Source organism: Ctenopharyngodon idella, chromosome 2, assembly GCF_019924925.1.
Source record: "Ctenopharyngodon idella isolate HZGC_01 chromosome 2, HZGC01, whole genome shotgun sequence".
In the NCBI taxonomy this organism is placed as follows: Eukaryota; Metazoa; Chordata; class Actinopteri; order Cypriniformes; family Xenocyprididae; genus Ctenopharyngodon; species Ctenopharyngodon idella.
In genome coordinates this window covers 18,009,316-18,019,671 of record NC_067221.1, presented here as the reverse complement: position 1 = coordinate 18,019,671, position 10,356 = coordinate 18,009,316, and the positions used below count along the sequence as shown (strand labels likewise).

The 10,356-nt window shown below is 39.1% G+C and overlaps 1 protein-coding gene across 1 annotated transcript in view; it reads right to left on the bottom strand.

Moving 5' to 3' along the window:
• Nucleotides 1-6,504: 6,504 nt before the first annotated feature.
• The window catches only part of pbx1a (pre-B-cell leukemia homeobox 1a), a 73,846-nt gene continuing 69,994 nt past the window's right edge, over nucleotides 6,505-10,356 (bottom strand). The window contains 1 exon segment of the mRNA XM_051871113.1: nucleotides 6,505-9,126. Within this exon segment, the coding sequence (XP_051727073.1) occupies nucleotides 9,034-9,126 (93 nt within the window). The 3' untranslated portion in view covers nucleotides 6,505-9,033.

The window sequence follows — 10,356 nt, the reverse complement described above, 5'->3', positions numbered from 1 at the left end:
GAGGTCCTAACAAATGATCTTCCAAAATATCTATGGATGATTAGTCTTTGTGGTCTGTGATTAACTCATATTCAATGTAGCCTTTGGCTAAACCTTCTGCACAATGTTCACCCAAATAAATGTTCCATCAGCAGCAGGTTCCTGGGGAACTTCTTTAGGCTTTTCTTTAGGGTTTTCCATTATGTTTCTCAAAACATTAAAAAAAAACATTGTTTAAATGTATATGATAACAGTATAAACAGCATTACAATAGAATTTGGTTCAATATATTATATAACATATACACTACCGTTCAAAGGTTTTTAAAAGTTTTTGAACGAAGTGTCTTATGTTCACCAAGGCTGCATTATTTGAGAAGAAAAAAAAGAAGTAAAAACAGCAGTAGTGTGGAATATTATTATTTAGTATTTTTTCTGTGGCTCTTGAGAGTGGAATGTATGTGAGCATGTTGTTGTGTATGTGTGTTGATGTGTGCTTGTGACCCCACTGATGGGAGAGTGAGGGTGAGATGTTGATCAGGCCTGACAGGGTGTGATCATTACCGGGCCAGGCCAGCGAGGTCTCAGCCCTGCCACTGTAATGAGATCAGCGGGAGTCATGGCCGCTGCCACGCTGCATGACCCCGCTCATGCGACAGCAGTGCGCTGAGATGGCTAATTTAACGCCGGTCATCCATGCACCCACCACCCCACACTGAGCTACTGCTTGTGTAGTGTGACCTCAAGCATGTGGAAAGCACATTCATGGGAAACTGACTTTTGAGTGGCTGTAGTCTAACCAGAATAAGAAACACTTTAATAGAATTCCATCTCAAGCCCTTTTATGTGTCTCAGAAAAGGCAGTTGCTAACAATTGGCTAAATGGGACTACAGAGGTTGTCTGGGACATTAAACATCATCACGCCGAACAGGTAAACTCATTGTAAGGGTTGTTTAGTTTCATTGTGTTTTAGTTTGGTTTTCCCTGTTCCTGTTTGCCTGAGTTCTCATTTATTATTTGTTGTCATGGTTATGATTGCTTTGTGCACCTGTTTCTTGTTCAGTTAGTTTTCTCCTGTGTATTTATGTCCTCTGTTTAGTTCTACTACGTCCCAACTTCATCCTGGAGCTTGAGACCAGCAGGAAATCTGACCAGGTGTGAGAGCCGGCAACATCATCTGTTCCTGTGGGTGTTCTTGTACGAGTACAAGGGCATGGATTGGAGCCCCACCCATACTCCCACCATTGAGGGTGAGCAGAGCCTGGTGTCTGGTGTCTTTTTTTGAGGAATTGGAAGAGGTTATTCTTCAAAACCTCCCGTCCACTCTGATCTCGCCCAGGTCCAAGTCTCCTGCGTCCCCACTGATCCCACCCAGCTCCAAGTCTCCTGTGTCCCCGTTGATCCCGCTTAGCTTCAAGTCTCCTGCTTCACCGCTGGTCCCGCCCAGCTCCAAGTCTCCTGCATCCCCGCTGATCCCGCCCAGCTCCAAGTCTCCTGTGTCCCCATTGATCCCGCCTAGCTTCAAGTCTCCTGCTTCACCGCTGGTCCCGCCCAGCTCCAAGTCTCCTGCGTCCCCGCTGATCCCGCCCAGCTCAAAGTCTCCCTCTTCTCCGCTGATCCCGCCCAGCTCCAAGTCTCCTGCGTCCCCGCTGATCCCGCCCAGCTCAAAGTCTCCTGCTTCTCCGCTGATCCCGCCCAGCTCAAAGTATCCTACTTCTCCGCTGATCCCGCCCAGCTCAAAGTCTCCTGCGTCCCCGCTGATCCCGCCCAGCTCAAAGTCTCCTGCTTCTCCGCTGATCCCGCCCAGCTCCAAGTCTCCTGTGTCCCCGCTGATCCCGCCCAGCTCCAAGTCTCCTGCGTCCCCATTGATCCCGCCTAGCTCCAAGTCTCCTGCGTCCCCACTGATACCTGCCCAGCTCCAAGTCTCCCTCTTCTCCGCTGATCCCGCCCAGCTCCAAGTTTCCTGCTGGTCCCCGCTGGTCCCGCCCAGCTCCAAGTCTCCTGCGTCCCCACTGGTCCCTCCCAGCTCCAAGTCTCCTGCGTCTCTGATGGTCCCACCCAGCCTCCCTCTCCTGCCTCCTCTACCGGCTACCTCTACCGGTGAGTCTGAGGACCAAGGCAGTCATCATTCTGTCTGCACCATGGACTTCCAGGCCTTCAGCTGTGCTTCATCCCTCCAGCCATTCAGCTCTGTTGGGCTTCGCCTTCCCTCCGGCTCCGCCTTGTTCTTCAGTCCTAGTGGCTACTTCTCAGTCCTCCGGGACCCTGGCTCCACCTCGGCCGCTCATCACCGTAGCTTCGCCTTGGCCTCCAGGACCAACAGTGATTATATTTATGCTTCAAAATTCATGATTAAAGATTATCATGATGAACAAAATGTGTAAGATTCATAAACTATGAATCACTATGAGAATCAACTTCCAGGTTGGGTAACAAAAACACCTCATCACTGAAGCACTCTAAACTCACGGCATTGGTTGAGCCATTGTTGTTGTTGGGCTGCTGTGTTTATACTGAAATGTGAGAACAAAAATGCATCAACCATTACATTTCACAAATCACAACATATTTGAAATACTAAAAATTAACTTAAATTTTTACATAAAATTAAAACTTTCTAGGACCTATGATGTTAAAAAAAAAAAATCTTCTCAAATCCAGTAGAAAACTTATATTGAAAATAATCAGGCATTCACTGCTCCTACAATTCAGTTTTTGTTGGGGGGGGAAGACATGGACTAAATATAATTTAAAGTTGGCTGGAAGCTGCTCAATATTTTACTGGCACCAAAGCTTATGTGTGCAGAGCTTAGATAATTCAGCAGGTTTCACAAAGAAAGCCTTTGCGAGTGTCAGGAAGGGGATTTCTCATCCCTCCTGTGAGTGGCTGATATGCAGAGCCTGTGCGTCTGGACCAGACGGCCTATCTCTGGGATTTGTCCTGTCCTTTCAAACCTGAGAAGATCAGTCGTGAGATGGAATGCCAAATGACACAGAGGCGACCGGGGAGGCTCCTACAGCGCCAAACAGATAAAGAGAATTAATCGGAACTGGTCACAGATGTTCCTATTGCCCTTTTTAATTTCCCAATGCACAGTGCTGGATTCACTGTCAGTGGCATTGAGCTCCTGGTATATGATGAAGAAAAACAAAAATAGCTTGCAATATCAATGGTCAAAGTCTATACATAGTATTTGTTGTTACAGGGATTTTTGTATTGTATATTTTAAAAATCATGGTGTTCTATTAATTATAATGTCAAGATAATCTGAATTTTAATCAGCATCAGTGTAAACGTCCTCTGTCTGGAGATCTAGATATTCTGCAACTTTCAGCAACTATATTTTTCCTGTGAAAGCTAAATATGACTTGACATTACAGAGGACAATTTCACATTTCATTTCTGTTAGCGTTCACATCTCTCTCTCATGTGTTGACAAGTGGAAGTTGTGGATGAGTGGGATTGAGGATGTTTAGGGTGAAAGACGTGTGGGGTTGTTTGTGGTTTGGAGGTGGGAGACTGGGTCAGTATGGGCCTGTGGAGGTGGGAGACATGTTAAAACCCTCATGCCCCTCACACTCCTCAGCCCCCCTTATTTAAGGCAGTGAGAAATGGCTCCCAGAATATGTATATATTTATATAAAACACACTGCCAGTACTCCTGAGGCCAAGTAGCCCAAAGCTGTTCTGAATCCAGAGGCACGAGACCCTGACAGACCTGTGAAGTCGAGGTCTGACCTTGGCCCACTTTCACTCTCGGCACGAGGGAATGACAGAACTCATGGAGCAGGAACACGATGACATTCAGGAATTGAGTTGCAGAGATCTTACTGATATTACCCTAGACAATCTAGAAATAAATGTATATTTATCTATATTTGTTTAAACTTGGGTCGATGGAGTCACAAATCAGTCAAATAAAGATGTTGATTATTTATCTGCTTATGTGCCTCCACAGCACAAAGTGGTTTGACAATAATATTAATTGTTATGAATCAGAATAAATTATAATTTTAGTAATCATAACATAATCTAATTTAATTCATAATTTTTTGGGGGGAAAATAGGCTAAATTATAATAAAACAAAAACTGGTGATTGGTATCCATTTAAAAAAATCTTTTAAATTAGAATTTTTTACTTAAAAATTGTTGTAGTTTTTTCTTAATTCTTGAAACATTTCAGCCTGTGTTTACCTTTTTTCATTCATCTTCAGAACACAAATAACTGCTTTATATGATGAACAGATTTAATTTAGGCTTTTATTCACATATAAACACTGATCAGCGAACATAAGCAGAAGCTCGACCGAACCTGCTTGATGCGCAAGAACAAACCTCTTGCGGAAGCTCAAACATGCTGCGTACACAAGAATGAACCTCATTGGTTCTTGCATGGCAAGCAAACATGCTTGAGCTTCCGTTTACCACAACTGATGTGTGAGTTGATGAATGTTTCTATGTGAATAAAAGCCTAAATTCAATCTGTTCACCATAAAGCGATCGTGTCTCTTCAGAAAATTTGGACTAAACTACTCAATTCATTTGGATTAGTTTTACGATCTCCTTATGAACTTTTGAAGCATCAAAGTGTCAGTTGCGTAGCTGTCTATAGAGGAACAGAAAGCTCTCCGATCTCATCAAAAAGATCTTCATTTATGTTCTGAAAATGATGAACGCCTTACAGGTTTGGAACAACATGAGGGTGAGTAATTAATCACAGATTTTTAATTTTTGGAATAGCAATCCATTTAAGCAGCACAACTTTCTAACATTGATAACAGTATGAAATGTTTTTTTTTTTTTTTTTTTTTTTTGAGCAGCAAAATCAATATATTAGAATGATTTCTGAAGGATGATGTGACACTGATGCTGAAAATTCACAGGAATGAATTACATTTTAAAATATATTCAAATGAAGAGTTTGGTTCCAAAACGCTATAACTCCATTTTGATTAATTTGAGTAAAAAGCTGTTTTCTTTACCAAGAAAGTGGCAAGATGAAAACCACTATTTTCAGTTTCAAACTTTCACATAGCATCTTTTGGTTATAAAAAACATTAAAAATTCAAATCTACATTTTGATTTTAAAAGGTTTATTATAAAAACGGATTTTTTTTCCCCCCAAAATGCAATAAATCCATGACACGTTTTATTTTTTTTTTCAAAATGCAATAAATCCATCAATGTAAGTTATTTTTCATATTGAAAATACACAAAAAAGTAAGTTGATTCACATATATGACAGCCTCTGAAATACTCTGCCAATACTAATCTTATATACAGGCATTTGACTAAAAACACATTCAGTCGTCGCTCCCATAATGAATTCAACGTTGTTAACGTTATAAATGAATTATGTCTCTGTTTGTCATTACCGATTAAAGAGTATCTGCCGCCACCGCACGGTTAAAATAAACACATTTACAGAGTACATTGGTATTAAAAACGGCTTTTAAAAACTGTTCATGATTCAGTTTTGGGGACAGTGCAAGTTTGATGCTGTCGTGGAACAAGCAACAGCCGGTATTTTTCCTCCTCCCAACTCGAGTGCCTCATCTTCTTAATCTTCTCACGTAAATGATTAGATTTCGATGGCTTGCGTTTCATCCCCACCGCAGAAAACACCACAGGTTCATCAATGCCGTCAAAATTATTAATTTGTCTGCAGATAAGGAAAACTAGGATGCCGGGTGTATTCAGAGCGCCGCCATTACTGTTTACAGTGCGTGGAATGGTGCGCTGTGATTGGTTGAGTAGATAAATCGCGTTCTGCAGAGAAGGGAGAGTGGCGTTTGTCGCGTTTTGGAAAGAAAGGGAGAAAACGTGACAGAATAACACGATGGATATCGCATTTTGAGCAAAATTAATGAATGACTTTTGAATACCGACTAAATACAATACTGATTTTGGCGGAAACTCATAAAAAAATAAATAAATAAAAAAATGGCGTTTATCGCGTTTTGGAACCAAACTCTTCAAATGTAAAAAAAGTTATTTTGAATTGTAATAATATTAAACATTTTGGTCAAATAAATGCAGCCTTTGTGAGCATGAGACTTTTTTTTTTTCAAAAATGTAAAAAAAAAAAAAAAAAAAAATCTTAGTATATTTGCAGACAAAATAATAATAAGAAGAAAAGAAAAAAAAACAAAACATGGGCAACAAATACATCAGCATTTACTTAAAACACCGCAGTATTTTATTGTAAGCAAAACACATGCAACAAAGTAAAATGGGATAATTTGTTAAGGGCTAAATTTAAAATCTCAGGCTATTAATTGATGTGATATTGGACAGGAAGTGTGCAAAATCTAAGTCGTGGATTGAGTTGACTAATGCCAATTGTGCCCTTTATACAGTAGACATGATACACTGTGTATCCATATTTCCTTTACTGTACTAAAATGGTCCCTAAACATGAATTGGAGAACAAGAAAAGCCTTAAACCCTGTAAAACCTTTATAAAAAAATAATAACAAAACAGAGAATCTCACAAAATACATACTGATGTGTATCAATACCGTTCAGTGAGCAATACAACATTTATTGATGATAATCATGTCAATTTTGAGACAAAGTTTGTGGGAATTGTGGCGGAAACCCAAACACAATAGTCTGGACTTCAATGCTTCATATGGTACATAATCGTGAAGTCTAATAATGCATTTATAGCAGGTGCGGTCAAGTCTATTTCACAAAATATATATACATTTTCACAATGGCAACCATCAGCAAACTAGAGTTTATGTTCTTTTGTGTCATAAAAGTATGTCATTCAAATAATAGACGACGTATGTTTGTATTTTCATACGGATTAGCATGATTATCTTCAAACTATTAAAAAAAATATGGTGTTTCAGAAATTCTTGATATTGAGAGCTAAACAAAAGCTAAAAACAAGAAACATCAGAAAAAGAAAGAAAACGAATCATCAAAGCCATTATTGAAGGCAAAGGCAATGAAATATCGGTCACATATTTCTGTTTCTTATACATACATAAGCTACTTTCAGTTTTTACATTTTTGGTTTTGATAGTGAATAGCGATGAACATTCCCAAACATTTCCCCCCCAAAATCCATTAAAAAGGTGGAGCTTCTTCCTTTTTGGCAATGTTTTTGGTAGAACATGTGTTAGAGAGCACAAATCAACAGGGGGATAATATGATATTAGAAACTGGTGTCATATTAGCATATTAGCGATACATACACAACAGAGCAGAGATGATCGACTGGTTTCACCTCAGGTCAGGGTTTGGAACTTGTTCAGAAGCCGCTGAACTGATTTCTGGGTTCGGGGGCAAAAGAGTCCATATAGACTGAACGGTTGTACGGCACTTTACCTGCATCAACACAGTAAGAGTGACCGTCGAAATGTCCAAATCTTGTTAACTTAATGACTTCCCCATTTAAATGGATTCTGATTCAATGTACTGCAAAACAAACTTCATTACCCGGAGCCCTGACAGACAGGGATATATTTTCAACAAAAATTAGTTAACTATTGGATTTTTCAAGATAATTTTTTTCAATTAGGCAGAAGCGCTACATCGGTCATGATTTCACAATGGGAACAGTGGCTTCAGCAATTCAAATTGGCTAAAAGAAATTAGAAGACACGAGCAATCTGGTAGCGCTTGTATGTTGCGTATCTGAATTTCTGACTTTCTTACAAATGCTACAGAAAACTGAGAAAAGCTCATTATGTTTAAACAGGTATGAGCATGATATTTCATATTCTTTTACATTGTTTACACAATGGATTTTGGTTACCAGCAACACTCGGCTGATGTACATTGCTTGTTTCTGAAACTGTACACTCACAGTTGGCTGTCATACTTGTATCTCACACTCATATTCTTATGGCATGGCCTTTTGATGAAACCCTTAAGGTTTTTGCTAGGTCAACAGAACATAATAAGGAATAATCAGTTTAAATAGGGAACATACTAAAACTAATAACTAATTCAAAACAATAAAGAGCATTAGTGCTTGTTTTTTCCATGATTTGGGGTAGTAAAAGACACCAGTTTGTATAAACCAAACAAATATATTGCTCTTTATGTCAAATTCCTTCACTTAAGGGAGAAAGGGAATAAGTTTGAAAGCAATCTGAAGTGAAAGCGGGGAGGAAATGTCATTATAGACCATAATGACTTGATGCTTCCGCCATTTCCGGAATCAGTTATATTTTCATCGACTCGCAGACGGTGTCCTCAAAAACAAACAGAGTGAGGAAATGACTCCAAATGAAATCTACGACAACAGAGTTGTTTGGACTGCTCTCTACGATAAAAGTAAGCATTTACCTTTATCTAATGGACGGCTTTTGATGGTTTTATGGGGAAAACATGATAATCAGCTTTCAAATGGTCAATGGAGTGACCTCCACACATCCTATTTCACGTTTTATACAAAGATGTACAAGAAAAATCTGTTTTTACAGGGCAAAAATTGTCAAAGGAAATACTTTTAATATAGCTGAATTGATATTGGAGGGTCTTTTGAAAAATAAAAAAGGAAAAACAACAAACAAACAAAAAGAAATAGTCAATATATCACTATGAACGAACAAAAGAGGGAATAATTATTGATCGTACCGACAAGGAGAGCTTCCTCTCAACACTATATCAAGTTGTATCTGTTATTTTTTTAGAAAACAAAGACTGTTGTTTTCTCATTTTTCTTTCTTTTTTTTCTTTTTGCTGAGAGGTAGAATGAAGCATTTAAATTGAAACACAATGACTGGTTGTTCCATCATTAACAATAGCCTCATAAGACTGAAACAGTCACAGGTTAGTTAGTCGCCCTGTGCCACCTAAAAGACACTGTGAAAACTGTACAAACACATTTTTTTTTTTTTTTTTTTTTACATTTTCAAATTCATAATTGTTTTCTAAAATCTTGTAAAGTATCCCAAATGTTCCACGGTAGTATGGCATGATTGTGTATGACCATGTGGGACGTTAATCCAAATCTGCGGAGGGTGGATCGCTGGATCTTTAGCGAGAGCAGTCTGAAGATCCCAAGCGCTTTGGGGATGGATGGTGCTGATCAGTTGGAGGTGTCAGAATGGACACTCCCGGGTCCTTCCGTGGGCGAGGTCACTGAGGAGGGTGTCGGGGCGTCTTGCCAGCCGCCGTTCGCCTTTCATGAGGAAAAAGCAAAAGACAAAACTATGAAGTGTATATTTCAAAACACAACGCTCATCCGAATGAAAAGACACATGCGACCCTATAGTGAAATGGAAATGAGAGCGACTATAATGAATTCCCTCACTATAAACACACTTTTGCAGGAAGTGAGTCACAAAGTGAGGCAGTAAAAAGGAACGACACTATGCTGAATATTACGAGTCATAGCGAGTCATTTCCAGAACATGATTTTCAAAAGACAGATGATGGAGGAATCAATTATTGCAAATTATCACATTGGCTAAAGGAATGAAAGTATAATGGGCACCTAAAATGGAGGCCATTTCATGTCCGGGAGACAGGTTGCCTAAAGAGCATTTGGGGCATTAATAGCAATTTCCATGCCATCAGAAAAAGGACTAGAAATGGGCTTTGGCAGCCTCTTATTTTCCCAGCCTGTTATTTTAGATAGAGGCAGTCTGTAATCAAAAAAGAAAGAGCAGAGCGAGGAGAGAAAAAAACTTTTCAAATCTTCAGCTTTGGTGACACCCCATGTCTATTTCAAAGGCGTAATTACAGCGCATGGGCGAGAGGAAAGCTCCCCCACATAAATGCTTTATGTCTCAGGCCGTCATTATTCACCGAAAAAAGGCGAATAACTTATCTGGGTGGAGAAGGAAAAACATCATGTTATTTAAGACAGTGAATTCTGTCTTAAATAAGATTGAGACACTTTCTCTGGCTACATTATCACAGCGTTACGATGCAAATGTTCAGGCTGCTGCTTTCTTCTTCTTTTTATTTTTTTTTTTTATTTATGGTTACAGGTGTTTATGTATAAAATATTGTTGATTTAATTATTGATACGAACAAGTTGAGATTTATAAATCTGTAACAGAAATCACTGCAAGAAACATGTCACTGAAAAGCATCAATGTAATAAAAATTTTAATTTAATATGGGACAATAATTTAAAGGGGTCATGAATTGAGAAATCAAATTTTCTTTGATCTTTTGACATTGGTCATTGTACTATAAAAAATATCCTAAAAGTTTCAGAACTCAAAGCTTCCTTGTTAAAAACAGCTTTTATTGAAACCAAGCTCAGAAAACGTCTCGTTTTGGATTTTGTCACATTATTATGTCATAGTGTGACGAAAGAACACCTCTGCAGAAGAAGATCAACGGTTACTTCTACATCGTTGCTTCTTTAGCCCTGCCCACCGATTTTGCCATATCATGT